Here is a 26,216-nt window from a genome sequence, read left to right as displayed (position 1 = left end):
CATCCTGTCAACAGTAAGCTCGATATACGACCCGCTTGGTCTCGCAGCCCCCTTCCTGCTACGCGGAAAAAGAATATTGCAGCTGCTATGCAAGGAAAGCATAGGCTGGGATGACGCCATACCCGACGAGCTACGGATGCAGTGGGAAATGTGGCGAAATGAACTCCCCCTTCTAGAGATGATGGAAGCCCCAAGATGTTTCAAATTAAAGGAAATGGACAACCTCAAGAAAGTCGAGCTACATCACTTCTCGGATGCTAGCACAGAAGGATACGGCCAGTGTTCTTATCTCCGTTTGGTGGACACAAGAAACCCAGTGAACTGCTCACTAGTTATGGGTAAAGCACGTGTTACCCCTCTGAAGCCGATAACCATACCGCGCCTTGAGCTGACAGCCGCCCTGGTATCCGTCCGAGTTAGCGAGATGCTGAGCAGAGAGCTGAGATACGAAGAAGTCGAAGAAGTGTTCTGGACCGATAGCAAAGTAGTTCAGGCATACATATACAATGATGCACGCCGGTTTCACACCTTCGTTGCAAACAGAGTTCAGCAGATCAGAGAATGCACCGTTCCCGAACAATGGAAGTACGTTGACGGAAAGAACAACCCAGCTGACGATGCTTCGCGCGGTTTAAGCCCCAAAGACCTCCTGCAGCCTTCGAGGTGGCTACGAGGACCTTCTTTCCTTTGGAATCACCACGATAGCTGGAAGAATTTAGAGAGGAGTGTGCCCAAATCCCTGCAGCCTGACGATAAAGAAGTAAGGAAGGCATCCACCTTTACAACTTGTACGACAAACAAAGAGCAATACCCAACCCTGCTTCAACGGCTGGAATACCTTTCAAGCTGGTTCAGAGCAAAACGCGCCGTTGCTTTGTGCTTGCGGTACCAAAAGATCTTACTAGAAAGAACACGCGGAAAGCAGGCAACTATGGATGGAGTGAAGACAAGATCCGCAGCGCGCGAGTATTGTCCGATTGACGTCGATGAGTTAACAGAAGCAGAACAAGAAATCATAAGACACGTGCAAAAAGAAGCTTTTAAAGAAGAGATGAGCAAACTGAAGAAGATAACTACAGATTACGAAACCCCTAGAGAAGATGATTCAAGACCCAGGATTCAGAAACCTAAAGGAGCCAGTCCACTCTCCCGTCTGGATCCGTTCCTAGATAATAGCAATCTAGTAAGAATTGGTGGACGAATAAGGCAAGCTAGCGTATCTCAAGATGTAAAGCACCCCATTGTTCTGCCTGGACATGGGCACGTTAGCAAGCTTCTAGCCTGACACTACCATGAAAGGGCTCTACATCAAGGAAAAGGAATTACACTCAACGAAATTCGTTCCTCTGGCTACTGGATCATAGGCGGTGGCTCAGTAGTCTCCAGGCTGGTCCATGAATGTGTCACTTGCAGAAAGCTTAGAGCAAAGGTGCAAGAACAGAAAATGGCAGATCTCCCAGCAGACAGATTAACACCTACCCCTCCTTTCACATATTGCGCAGTGGACTATTTCGGACCCTGGTACGTGAGAGAAGGAGGCAAGGAACTCAAGAGATATGGTGTATTGTTCACATGCCTAGTAACAAGAGCCATTCACCTAGAAGTTGCCAACTCCTTGGAAACAGACTCCTATATCAACGCCCTTCGCCGTTTCATATGTAGGCGTGGTCCCGTGCGTCAGATGCGCAGCGACAATGGCTCGAATTTCATTGGAGCACGAAGAGAGCTCAAGGAAGCGTTAGCGGAAATGGACCAAAGTCAAGTAAAACAAGAGACTCCCAAGGCAGCCGAGTAGACAGCGTGGACAAACTGTCCGCCTAAGCCTTTAGTTTCTGAACACTTTATGGCTGAATCACCCGAGGTTTTGACACAGAAGAGAAGAAATAGGTCTTCCAATTCATCCACCAATTCACCAGATACAAAGAAACCCCGAAGCGAAGAAGATCACGACGGAGGTATCGACGAATCCACCGTAGTGGCACCAAGCATGGGGGAAAAGTTTCAAGATACGCTACAAGAAATACTTCAAAAGCTCGAGAAACTCGACACCATCGAGCGGGCGGTAAAAAATCTTGAAGCTACTCTGTTGAATCTAGAAACGAGAACCCAAGCTCTAGAAAGTTTCCAAGCGGGTGCTACAAAAGATATCTCTGACCTGAAAGAGAGTACGAATTTCGCCGAAGAAATGTACAAGACAAAACTCCAAGGCATCAATAAACAGTACGACAACATTAATGCGAAGCTTCTAAACCTGGAGACAGAGAACCAGACATTAAACAATACAATAAAAGAGCTGGAAACCAAGAACCTGTACCTTGAGGCGTACTCCCGGCGGGAGAACATTAAGTTTGAAAACATTAACGAATTCGAAGATGGCAGCGATAAAGAAGACGCCGAGCAGGTCCTCCGTAACTTTATGGATACCGAGTTGGGTTACATGGACGCGATGACAGTGGAATTCCAAAGAGTTCACCGACTGGGAAAAAAGAAAGAGAATGAGCCAAGACCTATCCTTGCCAGATTTTTGAGGTTCAAAGACTGCGAAAAGATTCTATCACTGGGAAGGCGTCTGAAAGACAGCAACTACAAGATGTACCAAGACCTACCACGCGAAATCGTCCAGAGGAGGAAAAAGCAAATGCCCATTTTCAAGAAAGCGAAGGAAAATAAAATTCCCGCGGCCTTCAGTAAGGCGCAACCAGATAAACTTTTCGTTGGAGGTAAGCTGTGGCCAGTAGGAAAAGCCTTAGAACTCTAAAGTAATCGGTAATAAGCATTGTTATTTCGGTCAATGTCAGCCGACTTAGGAAAACACTTGTTTATTTTAAGTGCATAAATTTTCTTTATTATATTGCTTCGTGTTTTCTCTCAAAATATTCAGTTTTAATAACGGCTAATGCGGACGACGTCCTGATTATAAACAACAGGCACCGACGCCGCGCATCCTAAAAGCGAAGTTTTATCGCACTTTAGTAAGCTATAAGTCTTTGTTGTTGTTGTTTTTCTTTTTTTCTCTGTTTAAGGCGTTCTTTTGTCGATTTTCTTAGCTAAAACGCCAAGCCTCACTGCAAAAACTATTTTGTTTTGTATGTGTTTATATGTTCTTTGTTTTGCTTTAATGAAACTTTCGCCTCTTTTCTTTTTTTTCCCTTACATCTGTTAAAAAAAGTGAAAGTAAAAGAGTATTGTAGTGTAAGTGATTTGTAACTAATGTTAAAAGTAATGTACTTTGTTTGTAAGTAGTGTTTTGTTTGGAATAATAATAATAAAAAAAAAAAAAAAAAAAAAGTAAAACAAGAGATGCTAAAAGAAAGCTGTGATTGGTTCGAGGTGAAACTCAACGTCCCCACCGCTAGTCACATGGGTGGAATTTGGGAGCGCCAAATAAGAACCGTGAGAAGTGTGCTCTCCGCCCTACTAGAGAAAAATGGCCACCAAATGAACGACGAAGCTCTACGGACTTTCATGTGCGAGGCAGAGGCAGTAGTTAACAGCCGACCTCTAACAGCAGAAGGTACCACATCATCAGACACAGCAGTACCACTCACGCCAAATCACTTCCTGACGTTGAAAACGAAGGTGGTCCTGCCCCCACCAGGAAAATTCACATCCGCTGACCTGTATTCAAGAAAATGGTGGCGACGGGTTCAACATTTAACAAACGAATTCTGGGCCAGGTGGAAGAAAGAATTTCTTCTCTCGTTACAAACCAGACAGAAGTGGACCCGACCAAGGAAAAATCTTCAAGTCAATGACGTCGTGATAGTCAAGGATGAAGATACTCCAAGAAATCAGTGGAAGATGTGTCGTATTATTGAGGCCCAACCAGACCAGGATGGATTGGTACGGAAGGTGATGCTAGACGTTGGCAATCCAAATCTGACACCAGACGGAAGAAGAAGGCAGCCGTTGTCAACGCTGGAAAGACCAATCCACAAGCTAGTGCTGCTGATTTCAGAAGATCAGTGAAGACCGGGAATCCCCGTCGAGGAGCCATCAGAGAACTCTTAATAAGTACCATGAACATTAAGATGATAGATAAGATGAACAGTGAGAAAATTTAATTTTGTTACCGTTTGCAAATAAGATATAGTGGTTAGAGTAAATTAAGGTATTAATTTAGGGGAGCCATGTAACCGCTTCCGTTGGAATCAAATATGTCGCGAAATATTTTGTGGTTTGATTTATGTTACCGCCGTGATTACCGCATTATAGATAGGCATAGGCCATAGCTCGCCTTTCAGTTAAAACTAAGACCCCTTGAGATCAAGATCTAGAAGACAAGTTAGAGCGAAATTCTCCGAAGAAATTAAGACCCGCGAACGTTGGTAAGCGACAACTTACTTACGTTTAAGATTACATTGTTATGTTTCTATTCCATTAGTTTCGCTAGACTTTGACTGTTTTATTTAGTTCTTTTCAATATCACGTGCGCTTGGATTGTGATCATTTTTAGCTATAAAAGAAACGAATATTTAGGTAATTTCTTAATGTAATCATTTCAGTTGACCGCTTCGATAAGTGCCCTGAGGCCACAAGAATAGGAATACGAAGGAACAATAAAGAAAGAATCGTAACCTAATTTGGCTTGGTATTCTCGACTGCGCGTGTGACAACCCGGGAGCGAGACTTTCATTTCTAACTTGAGCGAGACCGCTACAATACATTGTAACACAAGTAATATTACATTATTTTATCACTCACTGATTATTTTTCCAAACATTCAGGCTTTGTGGTTGGTGTTTCTTTTCATCACTCTGGGACTCACAGCAGATGACTAGTAAGTTTAAAGACTTTAAAAAGACAGTTACAATATTTGCTTGCTTTAATTTGTGAATAAATTATATTAAACAATTATAATAATTGCATTTAATATTTGACGTAGAAAGAATGCACTCCTAATACAGATTGGAGTCGAGATTGTATGGGACAGTCAATCGATCAATGAATGGATCTTGGGATGCGTATCTGGCATCCCCTCGCAGATTTGCAGGCTGGAGCGGATGACTTCATCAATAACTTGGCAAAGAGCCTGGGATGGAGATCATCAAATGCAATCCCTAATCTTTGATTATTACTTGTCTGGTAATAATAATGATAAATTTAATTAATAATAATAATAATAATAATAATAATAATAATAATAATAATAATAATGATGATGATGATGATGATGATAATAATAGAATTTCTATAGCACTTAATACAATAAGCTGTTATATCGTAAGCCCTTTAAAATCATCTACTTGATATAACTTACTATAACTTATGTTACTATAAACTTAATATACTTTTTTCTTAAGAAGATCTTAAAAGATAAGTGGGGGGGGGGGGGAAGCCTAGCTTTATTTAAAGAAATGGAAATGTTCTCTGGTGAGCACACATGTGGAGACAGTTCATTCCATAATGAGGAGTGGCACATGTACAGACTGAGGAAGCTCTGTATCCATAACTTTTCATGGAATATGAAACAGGTTCCAGTCTTAAAACAGAATTTGAAGGGCACAAAGTTCTGGTTGAGTTATATACTGTAATATTAATAGACTGTGCAAGTAGGTTGGAGCTAATTCACGCAGACATGGTAATGTGAAAATGTAAAATTATATGCTTTTTTTTTTGTAGTGATTCTGCACTTATAATATGAGCAAATCCAGTGAAAACATATCCTTAGTCTAAACTCTCTTTAGTTTACAGAACAAATAAATTTGTAGCGTGCAAACATTTTTAAATCACATGTTATGAAGCAGGGGTGGGTGTTAAATTAGACTTTAAGATTGCCAGTCTAGGATTTTTTTGTTTTTTTTGCAAAGTTGGTTGAGGTTTACTTAGCCATTCTGGCAAGGAATTGAAAGTCTTTGACAGTTTTGCAGCAAAAATTGAGGCTGCCAAAGACCCGTGAAATTGACTATAAAAAAAGTTATTTTGCTTGACACATGTTTTTTTGAAAGACCGTATGTCATTCCTTGAACTGCAGGTGGTGCTTGGTTCTTTATTGAGAGATTTTTGTCATGTTTTTCTACAGCTTCTGTCCTTCCCTGACAGTGATCTCTAAGACAATCGGACTAAGTCAGAATATAGCTGTATCCTTTGCTTTTTTATCTTACTTTGATTTTCCTGTATATTTTGTGTTACAGTGTCTATTCAAGAGCCACATAAGTTGCTAAATTGCATTATATAACAGTACTCCAACTATGTGAACCATGCAGCCTGTTATTCGCAACATAGGTGAAATGTGATGTTTGCAGTCTCATGAATGGTTAAATATGAATGTGTTATTTAGCAGGAATTACCATTAAAGCACAAGAATGTGTCATGTGTTGAAATGTGTTGATCATGATTACAGTTGTGAGTCATCATAAGGAAATGGTATAAGTAAGAGTGAATCATATTAATTAAGTTGTTGTAGATGACTGATCCAGAAACCAGCATATGTGAGATTCCAAAATGTCAACAACTGGAACTCGGGACCTCTATATACGTTGTTCTTATCTTAACATGATTTTTAATTTAAAATCCTTGACTGTTGCATGAACTTTTAAGGGAGTGACCTTTTTAGCCTATGGCAATGGTGCTCCTGACATTTTCAGTGCTTTGGCAGCCTTGTCTCACAGCAAAAGTCAAAATGGAGTACAACTTGGAATACAGGCTCTCTTTGGTAAGATGTTGGAATTTGGTTGTAAATGGTCATGTGAGCTAAGTAATTTTCTCAGAAATCAAGGTTATGAACCAACAAATTAATGCTAAGTCAAATTGGGGTGGGCGGGTATGGGACATGGGTGTGGAGACTCAGGCAGAGATGGGGGATTTGATCCATCTATACCCCCGCCCCCCCCCCTCCCCCACTAGGGCATCTGACTTTAAAAATTTTTACCAGAACACGAGTGTAGATTCTGTGTCTCTTAGTGACAGAAGTAATTGACCAGTAAAAAGGAATGTGACCTCAATTGGCCCATCTTTTGGTCCCAAGTACAGGATTTTAATAAAAATCCTCCGAAAAGAAAATTAAGTGCAATACCAAAAATTGCTCTAGCTGGTTCCCTCCTCCTATTGTCCAATATGGTCAAAGCCCTCTTTAATTAATAAAGTGCCTGGATACAATTTTACTGAGTGTTCATTGCCAAGCATCTTCATAACTAAAATTTATGCAAGGTTAAATGTAGCGTTTGTGTGTGACAAGGATCCAACTGGCTTTCCATTGTCCCTCAGCTGCATCCAAGGGTCAACTACTGGTTCATGTCTTAGTTTATGTTTAGGAGAGTTGTCCATAGCAGGGCTATGACAGCTGGGGAGTAATGAGTGTACATTCCCTTCTTTTTAATGAGTGTATTTGGCCCAACTGATTAAGTATTTTATTTTACATTTTTTGTATTATTTTTATTTTCTACCTTTGTTTCAGGTGCAGGTATGTTTGTTACAACAGTCGTGGTTGGTGTCATATCCTTTATTTCAACTGTCACATTGACAACTCGCCCATTCATCAGAGATGTCTTATTTTACCTGGGAGCTGTTGCATGGACATTTCTCACCCTGTATAAGGAGAACATAACTCTAGGAGAGTCAATAGGTACAGTAAATAAATTTTATATTTATAATGTACCTCAACCCTAAAATCCTAAATATATTTAAGAACAAAATTCACCTATCTTAATGTCTTCATTCTTTTCTTATAAAAGACTACTGGAGAGAAGAAGTTTTTATTTTGTCTTGGGTGATCACATCCTTAATTCTCATGACCTCAGGGGTAGAATCAGCATTGATTACAAGGAGAAATTTGATGCTGGTCAGTGTTTATTTAGGCTTAAAGGGTTATAAATGCTCTCCAGCTACTAGTTTATCAATTATTGAAAATTAAATTTTGATGTTAAAAGTAGGAACTGGCTTTTCAGTACATAGTATGCACTATTTAGAAAGAGAAAAGAAGCCAAGATTGTTGTCAACATTTCACAGTTTTCCTCAAAGAGCTGATCAATTTTTTCAGTCTTGCATGGACATCATCCTCCAATATATCAGCCACCTGAAGGAGTTTATATTGCAAAGCTGTTGCCTAGGAAAAATTTCAAGAAGCCCACAAGGCCAAAAGCTGAGATGTTAGGAGCCCAACATGTGAAGTGTTAGGTGCTGCTGCAAAACATGTAGGCACCCAGAGCATTTTCTTGGGTGCCCCAGACTAACAGGCTACTGTTAGGCAGCAGCTTTGTACTATTTGTATATGTAATAGGACTACATGCTTGTCCAATTTGGAAATAACAATAACAAGCATGTAGTCGTATTACCTATTATTAAATTATATTGTGTACTATTTAAGGGTAAAAAAAAATGCTGATTTTGTCAGGAATATATTATTTCAAAATATCTTCTGTATACAAATGAATAGTTAATTTGGATCGGTATCAAAATTAATAGTTAATTTGGATCAGTATCCAAATTAACAAATATTACAATGGTTGCTTGAATGGGATTTCTGACTAGCAATATAATTAACTAATTTATTTAAATTTAAAATGATTGTTACATTGATTTGGATAAAAAGCGATTATTTTGCTTAATCCTCATGATCATGTAATAAGCACTGTCTTATAGCTTCTAAGAGAATTCCTTGCTGCTATTTCTCTACACTAAGTACTAATATTTTATTAATAGTTATTACTAATATTACTTATATTACTTATTACTTAAACTTATATTACTTATTACTTATTACTTATAATGCTGTATTTATAAGTTACATACTAAATTTATAAACAACAAAACTAATTATTCTTATTTATTCACCAGGCTTAACATATTCCATTGATCACATTATTTCCATTGCCCATATGCCACACATGACATTCCAATCCTAGCAGTATGCAGGATGTTTGTCCCATGAACCAAGTTTAATGGCCTTAGATCCCATGAGTCTCTTGTAGCTGACAGTACGTGGTAGAGCATCCGAACTAGTAATCAGAAGGTCTTAGGTTCGACTCCTGATAGGAGCACTCAGAATTTTTTTCCAAGTATGCCTGTGTCACTTACTGATTAATACATCATTCCTATCAAAACTAACGTAAACAAATATTGTATCTAGGTTTTGTGGTATTTTATGTGGCATACATTCTTGTGGTAATCATTGCCCACTTCATCTACCAAGGATGGAAAAGAAAGTTAGCCGCAACAGGTTAGTTTAAGTCATTATAAGCAGTTTAAATACAGCTTGCCATACGTGTATCCATGTTTCCTAATTGTTGTATTAGTAGGCAGTTTCTCTTTTCCATCATTTATCAATGAACTTTAGAAGTGCAAGTAAGTTTCAGTTGATATTATGATCGATAATTGATCCTGGTGTACCTTCCATCTGCTAGTGATGTTACAGTCAATCCACGTCACACGTGGCCGGTATTTTTGAAAATTATTTGAATGGAGTTTTGAAATTTACATGTCAGTTTTGAATATCGCCAACAAGATTTCTCAGAGTTGCTGTAGAAATTTCCCCTAGTTTATTGACAGTATGAAGCTATGACGTCTTTTCCTTTACATTACGTACAGCATTTTTAGTATTTCAAGAATAACAATAATTATTATTTCCCAAGTCCCTTTTTTCAGTAAATGCAATTTTAAAAGATTTCCAGAGAAATGTTCAACATTCCATTCAAATGTCGGACATTACAGAAAGAGAAATTTTAATATTCATTCCATTCACAGAAATACTGGTTGCGTGTGACGTGCGGATTGACTATAATTATTAACACCACTTGCAGATGGAAGGTATATTTTTTACTGGCCATTGCGAAATGCCTCCTAATAACACAATATTTAAGCTAATTCAAGGTTACTGTAACTGTAACCTTGAGGTTAAAAATTAACTTGCCAATGTCCAGTAGTGTACCATTGATTCATCTGACCTGCAGTAAGAACATTTTGTAGTGAATGAAACTTATATTTTGAAACATTATTTCCTGGTAATTTTTAATTGAACCTCAGGATTATATGATGACATGCAGCTTTATCAAACAATGGAACTCCACAATAATGAAATTATTAGTCCTGATAATTATTTTCTTATCAAAATTATGAATGTTGTGTCATGTTTTCCATTACACAAACGTTTTTGATCATTCTGCTTGTAGAAAAACAAACATTCCATACCGACGATGTATTTCTTACAATTTTGACAGAAAAATTTTTGGAGTCTCAGCGTGGCAATGCTGCAGCAAGGAAAATGATGGATGCCGCTAGTGGGTCAGTGATATCTGTCACTGTTAATTCAGAATCAAATAAAGTTCACGAGGACAGCATACACCTTAATGAACCTCTTGATCACACATTATCAGGTACATTTGTGCAACATAAAGACAAATGATGGACACTTTCAAGACTACTGTTAAAACTCATTTCTTTAATTTAGCCTTTAAATAGATTTTTATTCATGTCGTCTTTTAACTAGTTTATTGACTTGGTAATTGCTGCCTTTGATTGTATGGGCTTGTAGTTTTTAATAATTTCTTGTGCTCTTAGTTGCTCTTAACATAATCCTATTTTTAACAATATTGTGAAGTGCAACCGAATATATCCATATAGAGGTTTGCACTATACAAATGTAAATTATTATAATTATTATTATTAACTATTAAGTATTTACAATCTTTTAGAAAAGTCAGAAAGGAGGCTCTAGTCTAAGATTAGTATGGACGAATACCTGCACCCATCTTATCAACTGTAAAAGATTATTGTGAGTGAGTTTAAAATGGGTGTACTAACAAAAAAAATTTATGGCAGTCAGTCAGGATATTTATTTATCCACTTCAGGAAACTTGGTTTTTAAAAAGTTGGATTTTAAAAAAGGACGCGATTTAGAGCAAAAATAAAGTGTGATTCAACAGATTGCAAGCATTATTTTTGAGTGAGTTTAAAATGGGTGTACTGACAAAAAAAATTTATGGCAGTCAGTCAGGAGAATAATTTAACATTCAGGGCCGGCCAGTTGTTTTAAGCCTGGATTAACAACAACTTTGGTTGGAGTTTAATTACACAACAATAAAGATTTTTCAAAAAGGATTTTGGTCCCTCAGTTTTGACTTTGAATTTTCTTTAGCACTAGCTTAACATAAGAGTTTAAAAACAATTTTAACAAGTGAGCAGAAAACCTTGGTTAACTTTTAATCGTGGATTAATGTTAATCGGCTTTTGAACAACCGGACTTAGATCTTGGGAGTGAAAGGGTTAAATGACGTTTTTACTATCAGAGGATACTGTTTTTTTATTTTTTCACAGATGCTCTGTTTGCAACGGAAAACACATTTTGTGCTACAGCTATTCATAGTATCCCAAACGTGGCAAGCAGACGCAATTCAAGTTCAGGTTTGTCAGTTGGCTGTCATTCTTTGTATCCTCTTATCATATTTAAAGCTTAAGGTTGGTTTTGGTTTTGCAGTAAGAAAACCACTTTGTTAAATTTCTATGGATTTTTTTTTTTACTTTTGCAAGCTCGTGTGAATATGGATTATATTAGAATACCCTTGCGATATGTGTGTCAAACTAAAACTAAGAAAATCATGAACAGTATAAGAATTAGCTTTACATAACACTATTAATGCAATACTAAACACTACTAACACTAATTACACTAAATGTGGCCTGGCGCACGCTACTGGTGTACACTACCAAAAATCGAGCTTCGTTTTACTTTTGTGAAATAATTAATTTGAAGTTGGATCAAATTGAAAATTGGCACAGACTTCAAGTTTCTAGACTGCTTCTGGTTGGAGGAATGTGTTTTCATTGAAAGGTTTTGTGAAAAGAGAAAATAACGTCACAATGGTGAAAAATACGACTATTTCGAAGGCCACGCGTAACATTTGCAGTCTGATCGGCACATTCTTTAATTTCTCCGCTTCAAGTCATAGAAAACAAATCTGCTTTCTCCCTAAGTGAAAACAACTTATGAGTTTTCATTATCTCCTAATCTCGTACCCCGATCTCAGTCGTCGGTTCGGGAATGTCGAAATTTTTTTTTCTCCAAAACTGTGTCTAAGAATGAAAAAGTAAGTAAGTTATAGTAACAAACAGCAAGGGGACTGATTATTTACCTTCATCGTGAGCGACGAGGTCAACTTTTTTCAGACCATCTTTGCTGAATTTTTAGTCCTTACTGAGATCCAAATAAAACACATTCCAAATGCTCATAAGTTGAGCTTCCATTCTAGGGTATTGTTTTTTAATTTGAAGAACTTGTCCTTAAATTGCAATATAGTTTTCAAGATCAGACTGTGATTTTTGAGACCGAAAATACAGTTCGGCGTGCCTTAGCGCGAATTACGAAATCCTGAATGTGCCACAGCACAAAGAGGTGTGCATAACCTGTGCATAAGTTGTGCCTAAAGTGTGCGTAAAGTTGTGCCAAACTGTGCGCTGGGTGTGCCAAAACTGTGCCAAAACTGTGCCTAAGTTGTGCCAAAGTCGAGCTTACGAGTTTCGCCTTGTGGTCGACCTTTTGCTGCTTTCGTGCAGTGTGTTCGTGTTGATTCATTCTACGATGCTACCTTTGTTAAAAGACTGATGAGGCATTTTCAAAAACCTTTTAATCCTCTTATCTTCGCAAGAATAAGCGAGGAGAACCTTGCAAAAAGACAATCAAAATAGTGTACTGTCGCTTGAGGAGCCGAAAAATGAAACCGCAACGCACGCGGGGTGGCCCGCAATAATTTGTTTTAGCTTTACCGTTCAAGACAACATTTAAATCACACAAAAGAAAACATTTGGTGAGTATAACATTTTAGTTCAGTATAGGTAATTTCAATTTTCAAGCGTAAAAATTGACAATCCTTTCCGCGGTTCAGGAAGACGCATTAATTAACTAGTCTTTTTTACAAGTGTCTGATTATGCGTGGTTCAATTCTACCTGTTACCATCTCCCCCCCCCCCCCCCCCCCCGGGCACACCCCCGGGCATTTGTGTACTTGACGTCCTATTCCCCACCCCCGGCACTCATGACATGGACTAAAAATAAACTGCTTTGTTTTGATGATTTATTTCTTTATTTAAACAAAACCAGGAACCTGAAAAATCCTAAACTTTTAGAGCGAACGCGTATACATATTTAAAGAAGTTAAAGCTGATTGCCGCAGATTCGAGTTGAATTCGAAGCAACGCGTACGCATTGCATGCAGAAAACCAACTGTAAAATTTGAGAACAAATCTGGGAACCGAAACATTTACCCAAAGCTTATACCTAGCCTTTAAGATAAAAGTATAAAAATGAAACAGCCTTGAATATACGAAATAAAGCTACTAAATTCGGATACTTACGTCAAATCAAGCTCTGGGATAAGCTTTTAAAGTAGTGAATGAAAATATAAATCACATCGCCTCCATCAGATCGATAAAATAAAATATATTTTCATTTTATAAACTGCAACAAATTACCAATAACAGTTAAATTCAAACAGAGCTTTCAGCTTCGACAGATTACTCTGGTCCAGCTATTCACTAACGTACTCAATGGACTTGCCAGCGAAAAACGTGGCCTTTTTCGCGTAGTTAGCCGCCATTGTCACCCCATAAGTCCTTGCGTGAGAAGTTATTTCGATTTGCCCCGCCCCCTACCCCCGTGCAAGACCGCTTGAGGAAATTCCCGGCCCCCGGGCCAGACGGGCCGAGTTTTCCCGGGGGTGTGCCCGGGGGGGGGGGGGATGGTAACAGGTAGAATTGAACCACGCATTACATGAAACGCGATTTGTCCTGTGAATAAACAAATTACAAGATATTTATACCGCTCGGGTTCATAGTGTTAAACTTCTTAAATTAGCTGTGTTTCGGACTCTAACAAAAATGTAAAATGCTTTTACTAATGGAAAAACACAAATCCGATCGAGTTCCAAATCGCTGTTTCATCAAATTAAATTATCTATTCAAAACAAAATGTGCTGTTCATTTCATTGTACATGTACAAGTTGTACTTGTGGCAACAAACTCGTGCTGAATTAAGAACTCTTCCACTTTCCGTTATTTTAGGGTTAATTGTAAACTATAACTAAATCCCTGCAACTGTCAGAAAAATCGAGAGCTGAATTTTTTTGCTTTCACTAAATTTATTGCTAGGTACCGAAAATGTAAACAATTGATAAACCGCAAGCGTTTTTATTTTCCGTAAAATTTTACATAGTGTTAAATATAATGTTTCAAGTTCCATTATACACAAACCAAAATAAAAAAAATCCAATTCTTGTTTGCTTTTCTCGCTTCCATTTTTTTCTTCCCTTTTCACGGTGCCGAAAAAATATTAGCGGCAAATTAAACGCGTCGGTCACAGACCAGTTCTTTATTACTGAAAAATGTGCACAAAATGTGCCTAAACTATGCCAAAACTGTGCCTAACCTGTGCCTAAACTGTGCCTAAGCTTTCCGAAAACTGTGCCACAACTGTGCCTAGAATGTGCCTAAACTGTGCATCAAAATGCGCTTACGCACCAAAATCTAGCATGCGCCAACGCACCAATTTCATGCGTACGCATCATGTTACACTCGTGTACACCAGTAGCCTGCGCAAGGCCATGTGATAATTACAGTACTGACTGTACTTACATGTACAATATATGCTTACTATACTACAGTACTAACAATATTAATACACTATTTACAATACTAACTGCAGTTGTATCTTCACTACTTACTTTTTTTATACAAAAAAAAATAAGAATTATTTCTGGGATATAATTTAAATAAATTAAATATTGTTCACGCTGTGACCAATGAGAGGCAATATTAAACAGCTCATCACCTTGGCTTCTTTATTTGCTTTTCTTTCATCAACTAAATATATATTTGGTTTCGTTTTTTCCTGAAAACCAAGCATAAACCAGTGGAAAACAGAGAGCAGTGTTCTCTGGCTAAATTGAAAGCAACAGGCAAAAATTCAGGCACTTTTGAGCTGAATTTGGCGTAAGATGGTTATGCTTGCAGCTCTTGAAATGTTGCATTCATTTGACAAATTAAGTTAAATTAAACAAATGTAATTCTCATTTCATATCTCAGTTGAAAGAATTCCTCTGTTGGGTGGAAGACCTAAAATGATCAGTGCATGGAAAAAATTCCTCCAGGGCATGGAACCCATTGACAGAGAGGAATGGAGTCAAAGCAGTTGTTTCTGGAAAGTTTTTGTTATTTGTAAGGTAAGATAATTTCTCTTTAAAGTTTGCATGCATTCTGGTCAACTTTGTATGATCCTAGTAAATGAGCTAGCCTGTGACTGCATTGTGGAACAAGGTACATGTAATGGGTGTAACTGGCCTCGGGAAATTGCATTGTTTTTAATAAATTTTTCTACATAGTCCATGCTTTTGACAAACTAGTATGGTTAAAGGAGATATGACACAAAACTTTTTTCTTGAGTTTCTTTTAGTTCAATATATACATGTATACTGTATATATAACAACTTGAAGCATTAAAAAAGTGCTGGAAATTTCTCAAAAGCCTTTTTTTGCATTCAAAATACTCGCCTGTTTGCCTTTGAATGCGTCCCATTCATCGGATTGCAAACAAAGCACAAAGCAGCAGATAAAACATTGGGATCGTGATGAGGAATTGAGGGCCAATTGTAATTAAAATGTAGTAAAATTTTATGGTGGTCTTTTTTGGGGATGAGAGATTTTGCCAGTGTGCAGGGACTTTTTTTAGGGTTCTATCCAGATGATGATGGACTAAAGATAACAAGATGCCTATCCTGGCATTGATGCTTGATGCTGATTCATTTATTCCAATTGTATGCTTCGCAGATTGATAAAACTATCCTTGCTAATGGAATAGTTTGAGTCACGATGATCGCGTTATGTTGCTTCCCTTGTAGTTGTACTGGAATTCCATTAGTGATTACGATAACGTAAGCTTATAAATGACGTCTTCTCAGTCTCACCGTGGTTCTACAACTGTCAAACAAAGCATGATTCCTTTGCCAGGAACTCTCCAATTTCCACCGTGTTAAATGTCGAGTGCTTCTTAGAAGTTTATACTCTTTCGATTTACTGCTTTTACCGCGGAAAGTGCCATGTCACGCATCAGTGACGTCGTAAACAAAATTATGCAAATTTTTGGTGAAATGAACATTTATGGTGCAATCCAACCTGACTTGCACGTGATTCGAAGTTACAGCCAATAAAAATCACACAATTCTTTCGGGACGGGCACGGGATACGGGAAAGTTAAAAAAAACAAGGCAATTTTTGACTCCCATTAGACGACAAAAGGAATGCAGTCCCGAATTTAAGATGCTGGCTGACTACGTCAACCCGCGTAATAATAATAATAATAATAATAATAATAATAATAATAATAATAATAATAATAATAATAATAATTTATACAGGGTAACCACTTCAATAATTTTTATTGTACAACTTCTATCAATCTGGACCCTGTAAAGTAACTTAAATAAATTAATAAGAACAATTAACAAAGCTAAAATATAGAAACATAAAACTAGAAAACTGACAAAGATGATAGGCTCCAAGAACAGTAATTCATCTATGTTAAAAAGCTAAAAAATGCTAAAAATTATGGGTTAAAAACTAATAGTCATAGATTAGAGAGTGCGTTCGATGTAACCAGGCCCTGAGGCCAATCTTGATCCCAGGCTCTCTCTCTTTGTGATGTCATCCGCCCCTGCAATAAAAGCTGTGGGGGATGCCAGAGTGTGGTAGGTTCCAAGAACAGTAGTTCCTGTATGTTAAAAAGGTAAAAAAATGCTAAAAATTATGGGTTAAAAACTAGTAATAATCATAGATTAGAGAGTATGTTCGATGTCACTCGCAGGCCCAGGCCAATCTTGATCCCAGGCTCTCTCTCTTTGTGATGTCATCCACCCCTGCAAAAAATCTGCGGGGGATCCCAGATGTGTGTCTCAAGATCCATCGACCCATCCACGACAAGTCCTATAAAATCTCTACTCAAATCCGTATTAGGAGGTGTTCTTCCTACATCAAGCGCAATAACTGCACTTTTTTAATAATAGAAAGCACGCTTAGAAATTTCTAACTTAATTTGGTTTGGGTCATGGTCTGTGCTGTCAGATGTTTTTAAGCCTAATATAAGACTAATAATTATATAGTCTTATAGTCAACAAATCAGGCTAGGCAATTTTATCACATGACTTTTCAAAATGCCCCTTGATGCCATTTCTATAGCTTCCTTCTTAAGCCGGCGACACACCTGGCGATTTTATACACCCATCACGGCGATGTGTGGCACTTCAACCTTGTTCCCAGGCTCCATCAAGGGGAATTTTGAAAAGTCATGTGATAAAATCGCCCAGCCTGATTGGTTGACTTAACTGGCGATTTGCAGCAATGAGTGTAGAAAATTGCAGGAACAGGCACACCTGGCAAATGCCTGCAAATTTAATTGCTGATATCTGTCCTGCCAGATATTGGCTATTTTATACGCAATCGCGGCACTCTGTGAAAATCGCAATCGCTGCACCAGGCGATTTTTGCCGATCGCGGCGATCAGCGTATAAAATCGCCAGGTGTGTTCCCGGCTTTAGACTGTTGAACATCACGAAGGAGTAAGACTGGGGGCAGGCTGAACAGCATCCTAAGCTAACATTAGTGACTTTGCATTCAGGTTCCTGCAGTATTATTTCTTAATCTCACCATTCCGGTTGTGGACTATGACAAAGAGGACCATAATTGGAACAAATGGCTGAACGTTCTTCACTGCATTACAATGCCAGTGTTTGGTGTCATGGCAACAAAAGGTTGGTAGAATTTGTTATTTTATTGTTTTGGTTTTAAAATAATTTTAAATTTCTTTACAGTCAATCCATGTCACACGTGACCAGTATTTCAGAGAATGAAATGAACATTTGAATTCCTCTTTGGAATGTCCAGCATTTGAATGGAATGCTGAACATTTCTCTGGAAATCTTTCCAAAAAAGACCCATTAACTGAAACAAAAAAAAAAAAGATTCAAAATACTTCGGAAACAATAATTTATTGTTATCCTTGAAATACTTGATGCTGTAATGTAAAGAAAAATTCTTAGCTTTGTACCATCAATAAACAAGGGAAATTTCTACGGGAACTCTGAAATCTCGTTGGCAATGTTCAAAACTGACATGTAAATTTCAAAACGCCATTCAGATTTTAATAATACTGGTCAAACATGACGTGGATTGGCTGTAAACTAAATGCACTTCACTATATGACGGTATTAAATTTGATTAGCTCACATTAGTTGACAAGTAAATAACCATGGTTACCAATCTTTTTTCCCTTAGGTAGCCATATTTTGATTGGTGGAAGGTTTCCTGCCTGGGCCCTAGCACTCTGTGCAGGAATCATTCTGGCTCTTATTGTTGGCATGGTAACTAGAAGTGACAAACGGCCTTGTGCTCACTTTGTAGGTATCTTCTATGGCCTGCATTTACCATTTGACTATCAATAATTATTACTTTCTGTGGTTCCTGGTATGTTTGTTTGTTTGTTTGTTCTTTTTTTGTTTTTAATGGTCTTAAAATGAATTTTCAAAACAATAGCATTCTATGTGCTTGCTCACATTTTCTTGCTCGGCGTTCCTGTGACAGTGACTTGCTCCGTCAGAATGTGTCAGAAGTTTGTCATGGCAACTGAGATTTAGGGGGTGGCTTGTATCTTGTTTCAGGTTTTTTTTTGGGGGGGGGGGTGGTAGGGTGCTTATTTTCAGAGAAGCTTGTATGTGGTATGCGCAGGCAACCATGCACAAACAAAAACGAAAAGAAAATGTTAGTATCAATACACAGGAAGCAATTTAGTAGTACAGAAGCATCACAGGGTCATAGAATGGGGTTAGAGATAATAGGGTTAGAGATATAATAATGTTAAATAATTTTCATTTTCAGGAGTCAGAGGCTTTGGTGGATATTTAAGCTGTTAAGGAGGACTCAATCCTTGGTTTTGGAATTAAAAGGGATTTACAGTTTTTTCTTCACTTTGTTTATTTTTGTTTTTCTTCCAGCTGTTTGCTTACTTGGCATTCGCAGTTTCAGTAATCTGGATCTACACCACTGCAAATGAAATTGTTAACTTGCTTCAGGTGCAGTATGTTTCTCAATGCTCTTTCAGTACAGACCTTAAGCGGAGACGATGATGACACCAATGGAAATGTGACTTAAAAATTACGTTTGTGTTTTCTGAATAAATTCGCAATGGTTTCTACTCAGTTAATTTGTGAAATGTGGCTGAACTATCCAGGAGCTAACGTGAAAGGGGCGGCTTTAAAGTTCAGAAAGAGAAAGGAGAATTAATCATCATGGGTTTATGTTCTCCATAGAACCTTGAATGTGGTCATTTCACGAAATTGTTTTGCAGAAGATGACAAAGAATTGTACCAAAGTTTATAACGCACATGCAGAGCCAGTGTTTTGGTAATTAAACCTATTGTTTTCTGACGTTCTCATTGCTGTTAACGTCATCGCTGCCTAAGGTCCCTATTATGGAAGGTGACTACTTTTGTTACTGCGCATCCGTTCTGCGCATCTTGAGATACTTGAGTTTCCTATGGGTGGTGCCTTCTAACACAGGGATATTTTTAAGTGGTTTAAAACTATGCGGAGAAAGCAGAACTCAGCAAGTTCTCTTGATATCCAAAAAGAAAATTTGGGGTAACCATGCAGTTTTCAGAGATAATAAGGCTTCAATTTGTAAAAAAAAAAACGCCATACATTCCTTTATATTTTACAGCTTTTTAGAATTATTGTTGCTTAATTATCTCAAAGAAAGCGGGTTTACCCCCAATTTTCTTTTTGGATTCCAATAGCCCTTGCTAAGATCTGCTTTTCCGCATAGCCATAAACTACGCAAAAATACTTCTGTATTAGTAGGCACCGTCCTTATACTAAAGAAACAGTCCCACGGACCGTGGCTGTTCTAGGAGAAAAGTGCATTGGTTTGAACAAAAATTTTCCCATTGGTTTTCAGACGTTTGGAATTGTGTTTGGTTTGAGTGATGCCATTCTTGGCCTGACGTTTCTTGCTTGGGGTAACAGCATTGGTGGTGAGTACAATCTTGTTTTGTTTTTTGTTTTAAATTTTTTTCCAAGTTTCATCTGTTGTAACCAACAGCTAGCATACATCATTTGCCCTCGAAAGATGCCAAAGTGCAAATTTGATCATCTTTTATCCCAAAAATACCATGGTGAAACAGTTGGATAAACTACAGGGTTTCATCCCCATACTCAGAGTTGAAACCATCTTGTACAGCACAATAAACAGCACCACAGGAAAGCACTAGTACTGCTCAGTAGCTTTCAGTTGAATGGTCACACTTTATAGGATTTCATCCACAGACTCAAAAGTTAGAATCACCTTGTACAGCATAATAACCAGCACCACAGAAAAGTACTGCTCAGTAGCTTTCATTTGAATGGTCACACTTTAGAATTTCATCCACAGACTCAAGAGTTTGCAACAACAACAACAACAACAACAACAATATTCACCACACAAATTGAAAAAATCTGGGACCAGTAGTTAGCTTTTGAGTTATTAGAGGCAAGTTCAAAGAAGAAGGGAAGTTTCTGATTGATAACCTGACCTGTATACTGGAATGTACCACAGGATCGCCACTCCCTCTAGGTAACAAAGATTGTCTTGAGTGAATCAAATATAACGTGTGTCTGTTTGTTTTGCAGATTTGGTGTCCAATCCAACCATGGCTAGGCAAGGATTTTCTCGCATGGCTGTTTCTGCCTGCTTTGGCGGTCCTTTGCTTAGTATCTTTTTGTTGAATACTACCCAGGATTAACTTAGAATAACATACCAGCCTAGGACCTTTTTTTTATATAAGAATATTGTTTTTCCGGCCCAGGCTGAATATTATTTTTCTGCCGATGTTAGGCTGAAAATATTTTTGTGAATATTCTTAGATGATAGCGTATTACATTTCCGTTTTACTTTGAGCGTGAGCGCTGCTAGCCGGTTTTAGGCCACATTTTCTTTTGTCTGAGCGTCTGGCATCCTTAATGGTTTGAATTTTCGCGCCGACCACTCAAAAAAGTCCCGGATGTGTCGCCACATTCTGGGCGATGTAGAATGTATTGGGGTATCCAAGTGTTTGGTGTCCTCTTTCTCGCTCGAGCGGAGACAAAAAAGGGACTGGAGAGAGTGAAATAACGTAGAGCGCGGGGTACGATGGTCCCCCGCGCCCCCTTTTATTTTTCTTCCTATTTTCTTTTTTTTTTTTATGAATTAGTCTCTGCGGAGGAGAGAGATTCTGGGAGGGAAATGGACAAGCATTCGTCAATCTCTCAGTTTAGGAAAGGTCAAGTGAAAAGAACGTGCGAGTGTTCGTCAAAGTTTCCCGCCATGGGAAAACGCGACACAGGTGGATAGATAGTAAACCACTTTCACTGTCATTACAACCACTCACTGCCTTTGCTGAATTAAGTTATTTCCGGCGAGATTTTGCAAAGAAAGAGGGTCGTAAGACAGAGAAAGGAAAGGTAGAACGCGTCGCCGAAGGGGAGGTGGGTGGATAAAAAACATCCTGAAATCACAGAATGGCGTAACTTGGCGAGAAGGACCAAAGAGGAGGAATAGTTTGCTTAAATAGGCAGATGAAGTCCCACGAGACACGGGTGGCATTGACTTTAAAACTCTGAGGCGTTACAAACATGCCAGCGTAGCGTGCAGGCTAGTTTCGTGGCTATTTAGACAGTGAGAATAGAATTACTGAGGTATTGAGGTCTTCCAACCCGTAAGCTTAGAATAAGATCTACCCTTGAAAAGCAACCATTTTGATCTACACTCTTGTGTCCTCTGCGAAAATCTTATTTAAGAAATAGTTTTCTTAACTCCCAGCAGATATGTTGTTAGGGATCGGTATATCATGCACAGTGCTTACCATATCACGTGGAGATGCAATACCTGTAAGTATTAACTTGTCTTAAAGAATTAACTGACTTAGTCACTTTTGGGATCCTGACCTGGAGGGAAAAAAACAAACTTCCAAAATATAAAAATCGCATTGAGTTGGAACTCTCGAACGACGATCTGGACCTTCAAGTTTCGACTTTACGGAAAACCTGGGAATTTATCAATTAGAAAAGCAGTGAAATATTTGAATACCCAGTTCTATAAGCTTTAATTTGATATAGGGTTTTGGGTATCTGTGATTTAACCGAGAGGCGCTACATCCGTTAAACTGAAGCCACCCCTGAAGGTACACGGTAACCTTAAGATGAGTAGGAGTTACAGACAACTCTCGCCTTGCGGACCCCTGGCTATTACGGACATCCCGATAATACGGACAGCAGCTAAATCCCCGGCAAAAATAAATTACAGACGTTTTACTGAAATAAATTCCCGTTATTACGGACTCTCGCTATTAAGGACACTAGCTCGCGGTCTCGAGGGTGTCCGCAATAAAGGGAGTTGACTGTATATCATCTTTTGGTGCAGCTAAAGGGCAACTTGTGCGTGTTCGTGCTGTATACCGTAAAAATCGGAAAGAATGGCACAAACGAACCTTGAAACGTTAAGTTGCGAACTTGGATGTGAAAAACGGTGGGTATGTAGGCGTATTAGACAAGTCAACAGTTTCAATCTAGCAGCCTATGAATGCTCGCTCTCGTTTGACCACTCCTGTCTTTTTGTCGACTTACCTGCATTCTCTAACACGAGTTTGAATCTGCCCGAATTTTAAGTAGAATTGATTAAAGTCGCTGTAACACGAGGCTTCTTTTCCTGTAACTTACAACGCCACGCCGTTGCGGTACCCTCCCCCCCCCCCCCCCCCCTTCCTTTTGCAACTTGATTTGCAACGAAAAAAATGTCGGTTGCGGGGAAATTAGAGTGCTGTTTTACTTCTCGCGACATTACGTAATAGTATGTGGCGTGTGGCATGTACTCTTTAGCTTTTCTCGCGTCTTACATGGCTGCTGTCGTCGTTGCGCTGCAAATTGCAGGAAAAATTGCTTCGTGTAACAACACGCTAAGTAATATATCAAACACGAGGAAGAGTGTTTCCTCCTATTTCCAAACACCGAGAAAAAGTTCACAAAAGATCACATTTATAAACCTCCTTCACGGTAGTGATTTGCTTTGTTTTGGCTTGATGAATTATTAATGAGTTTGAGAAGGTTTGTTTCCCTCTTAATCCTTGGTTTTGACACCTAAATGCTTTCAAAGAGCTTATTCTCGTTTGTTCAGAGGTTAACGGTCTGCTCTGTTGTTTTCTCTGCTCAGTTACGTCATAGGTATAATCAATACGTGATCTCAGCTGGATTCCTCGCCGCCAGTCTCAGCTCGTCCGCTATCATCATTCCTTTGGTGGGATTCAAAGTACCCCGGATATATGGCGTGTACCTGATGCTTCTATATTTGGCTTACCTAGCCACGTCTATAGTGGCTGAAATTAAGCACATCTGATGACGTGTGACGTGAGGGTGGGGTGGGATAGGATATATGATGATCAGCTTGTAGTCTTACGGTATAGTGGAAGAAAGTGTAGGGCAAGTGTAGTAGGTTAGGACAGGAAAAGTAATCGCTATACTGTATACTGGCACAGATAAATATGAGAGATGTACATAATTTTAAGGTTTTGAAAATTAGTGTAGATCGATTCTTTTCATACATACTGAGTAAAGAGGCCTGAAGTCCTTTTTAACTTTTTATTTAGCTTTTCAGTAGATTTAGATACGTGTAGGAAATGAGAAGTAAAGGGAAAAAGTTTTATATCTAAATTATAGTTGAACTTGTAGAAACTTTCTTACTTGTTAGGCCCGAGCCTTAAAAAGTCATTTATCCCAGTCTCACTTGAATGGTTCTCTTGTTACATCAGATCGTAATACAAAACGGTTGTTCTTATTTTTACTTTTCTGAGTTATTTTTATAATCAAATGAAAGGAAAGAATAACTGAAATTTGTGTACAGCTAATTATTAGAGACCTTAAAATATAATTCAATTTTATCACTGAAAAGAAAAGACCTTTTATCGTCAAATTTTAATTGTACCATAATGTAATTCTGTAGATAGTAATTTTGATGCGTTTGCCCAGCAACTATATTTTTCAGCTTAAATTATTAAATAGAATAATTTATTCAAAGATAATCGTAGCTATTTACTCGGTGAGATCGTTTGTCGCCGCCGAATACATCCAGTTAATCGGCTTTAGAAATTTTATCAGTTACTTGTACAGTAGTTTAATACGGTTCTGTGGTGGAAAGGTTTGGTAGAGCTGCATTCTAATAACTGTAAGGGAAACCAACTAAAATAGTCTGGCCAATCACAACAAACTTAACGCAATGATTCAATCAGAACTCAAAGTGAAAACACGCAACCGGTGCTAAGCGCGGGAAAAATGCGAAAGCCAGACGCGATTGTTTTCGGTTTTCTTCCTGATTGGTTTAGAAAACGGCATGTTTGTTCTGATTGGCTGGTGCCTGTTGCAAGATTTTTTTAACTCAACCGACGCCGTGTCAACTGGTGCCAACGCAAATGCAAAGGAAATGTCGTTACTTTCGACAATCAACGGAAAGCCAATCTCAGTAGTTCTAATCACTTTTCACCACAAAACAGTTCATCTTAAGTTAATAGCGTGGGTTTCAATCAATATTGAGACACTCGTAATGGAGACTTGTAGGATTACAATAAAACAAAAAGGTAGAAAACCTATATACAGTTCTAAAATATTTCTCTTCACAAATGAGTGCGTAAGTATGTGTTGGACAGCTCTCAATCATTCATTTAAGACGTTCATCTTCTAGTATTTCATTAAAAAAAAACATAAAAAAATTTATTATCAAATAAAAAATGTTCAACAATTTCTAACGCGTCTTTGATGGATGTATGCTCTGCCATTTTGGCGGAAAATATCACCCCAGTTTTTTCTTTCAGAGAACAGCTGCGCCTGGAATTTTTTTTTTCTCAATGTCCAGTTTTCTGTTCTGCGTCATTACATCTGTGCACCTCGATAATCCGGCAATGGTTGGTGTTATCGACCGAGTCGATGAGATAAATTGCCATTGAAAAGAGTTGCAAAAGCTAACATTTCGAGGATTAGCCCTTCGTCAGAGCGTATCCGATTCACGCCAGTCAGTCGAAGGGTTCACACACGAAACGTCAGCTTTTATGTCACTGCGGTGGGCAATTTATCCAGCTACACTCAATTGTAAAAACGTTGACACATAAAAAGCATAAACCATGAACGATGAGACCCAATGGCTTTATGGGTATAAAGTCGCACAAGAGCCTAAGTGGCCCACACGGCCGGAGCTTAGCCCGGTTTGTGTAGCATGAAGCAACTAGGAGTATGGCTACTCCCCCCTTGGATGGGAAACTAGTCCATCGCAGGGTTACCCCCAGCAGTATGTCGCCGATACCCATTTATACACCTGGGTGAAGAGAGACAATGTGGAGCAAAGTTTCTTGCCTAAGGAAACAACACAGCAATGAAGAGACCTCGAACCAACGACCCTCAGATCCTCCGACCGCGTCAGATCGAAAGTCCGACGTGCTAACCACTACACCACCGTGCCTCCACAATTATGGGTATAACTAATAAGTGTACTTAATTTATTTGCATAATATTCTATTCTCGTGCGACGGTTGATAACCAAAATTAGTTGCACGTGGTGAATGATGGAAACTGTCCAAGCTTTCCTTAAAGTGTCCAAATTGGCCAACAAGGGCCAATTTTTAAACTACCCACAAATCCCGTTGGGTCTCATCGTTCATGGTTTATGCTTTTTAGGTGTCAGCGTTTGTGCAATCGAGTGTATCAACTCGTTTGGCAAGACAAGACAAGACACTTTATTTCACGTGGTGAATATGCTTAGCCACACGGCTAGTTTACAGATATTCCACGGTCCTGCACGCGGTAAGAAAATGATACTAAAATAAACATAAAAAAAAATTAAAACTGATATAAGTCATAAGTCGACAAGACATTCGTTTCAATCTGCCACCGACGGAGCACCTCAAGAATCAGCTGACTACGTTGGCAACAAGCAAATGTACGATCAGTGAAAGATAGATTCGAATTCTTCGTCAAATGGTGCTGAAAACGTGTTTGCTCAAGATCTACCCACAAGATTTACACTGCCAAGGGTAAATAAAGGTTATTATTATTATTATTATTATTATTATTATTATTATTATTATTATTATTATTGAAAAGTTTTGTCCTCTTGAAGCGTTAGGTTATTGCCATAGCAACAGCACTCCAACTCCGTGAAATTTAAACGACCTACTAGCAAAGGCGTAGCT

At 38.5% G+C, this 26,216-nt stretch overlaps 2 protein-coding genes across 3 annotated transcripts in view; one reads left to right on the top strand and one right to left on the bottom strand.

The window, feature by feature from the left end:
• LOC146461413 (mitochondrial sodium/calcium exchanger protein-like) overlaps positions 1 to 24,774 on the top strand; it is a 32,689-nt gene extending 7,915 nt beyond the window's left edge. Inside the window, exons 3-17 of one of the 2 annotated variants that reach the window (XM_085086786.1) lie at positions 4,728 to 4,780; positions 6,023 to 6,080; positions 6,541 to 6,655; positions 7,397 to 7,564; positions 9,068 to 9,157; positions 10,155 to 10,310; positions 11,251 to 11,337; positions 15,010 to 15,146; positions 17,594 to 17,726; positions 18,250 to 18,371; positions 18,966 to 19,043; positions 19,928 to 20,003; positions 20,641 to 20,721; positions 21,812 to 21,876; positions 23,195 to 24,774. In XM_085086786.1, the coding sequence (XP_084942912.1) occupies positions 4,728 to 4,780; positions 6,023 to 6,080; positions 6,541 to 6,655; positions 7,397 to 7,564; positions 9,068 to 9,157; positions 10,155 to 10,310; positions 11,251 to 11,337; positions 15,010 to 15,146; positions 17,594 to 17,726; positions 18,250 to 18,371; positions 18,966 to 19,043; positions 19,928 to 20,003; positions 20,641 to 20,721; positions 21,812 to 21,876; positions 23,195 to 23,377 (1,602 nt within the window). In that variant the 3' untranslated portion in view covers positions 23,378 to 24,774. Of the gene's footprint in view, positions 1 to 4,727; positions 4,781 to 6,022; positions 6,081 to 6,540; positions 6,656 to 7,396; positions 7,565 to 9,067; positions 9,158 to 10,154; positions 10,311 to 11,250; positions 11,338 to 15,009; positions 15,147 to 17,593; positions 17,727 to 18,249; positions 18,376 to 18,965; positions 19,044 to 19,927; positions 20,004 to 20,640; positions 20,722 to 21,811; positions 21,877 to 23,194 lie in introns of those variants that run through there. The other variant, XR_014857377.1, reaches the window with a different exon arrangement.
• Positions 1 to 26,216, bottom strand: part of LOC146461409 (uncharacterized) — a 212,028-nt gene that overhangs the window by 140,926 nt on the left and 44,886 nt on the right. The window lies entirely within an intron of this gene.

This window comes from Pavona decussata, unplaced genomic scaffold, assembly GCF_977016875.1.
Source record: "Pavona decussata unplaced genomic scaffold, jaPavDecu1.1 SCAFFOLD_198, whole genome shotgun sequence".
In the NCBI taxonomy this organism is placed as follows: Eukaryota; Metazoa; Cnidaria; class Anthozoa; order Scleractinia; family Agariciidae; genus Pavona; species Pavona decussata.
The sequence above is the reverse complement of the archived record's forward strand: the minus strand, read 5'-3'. Positions and strand labels throughout refer to the sequence as shown.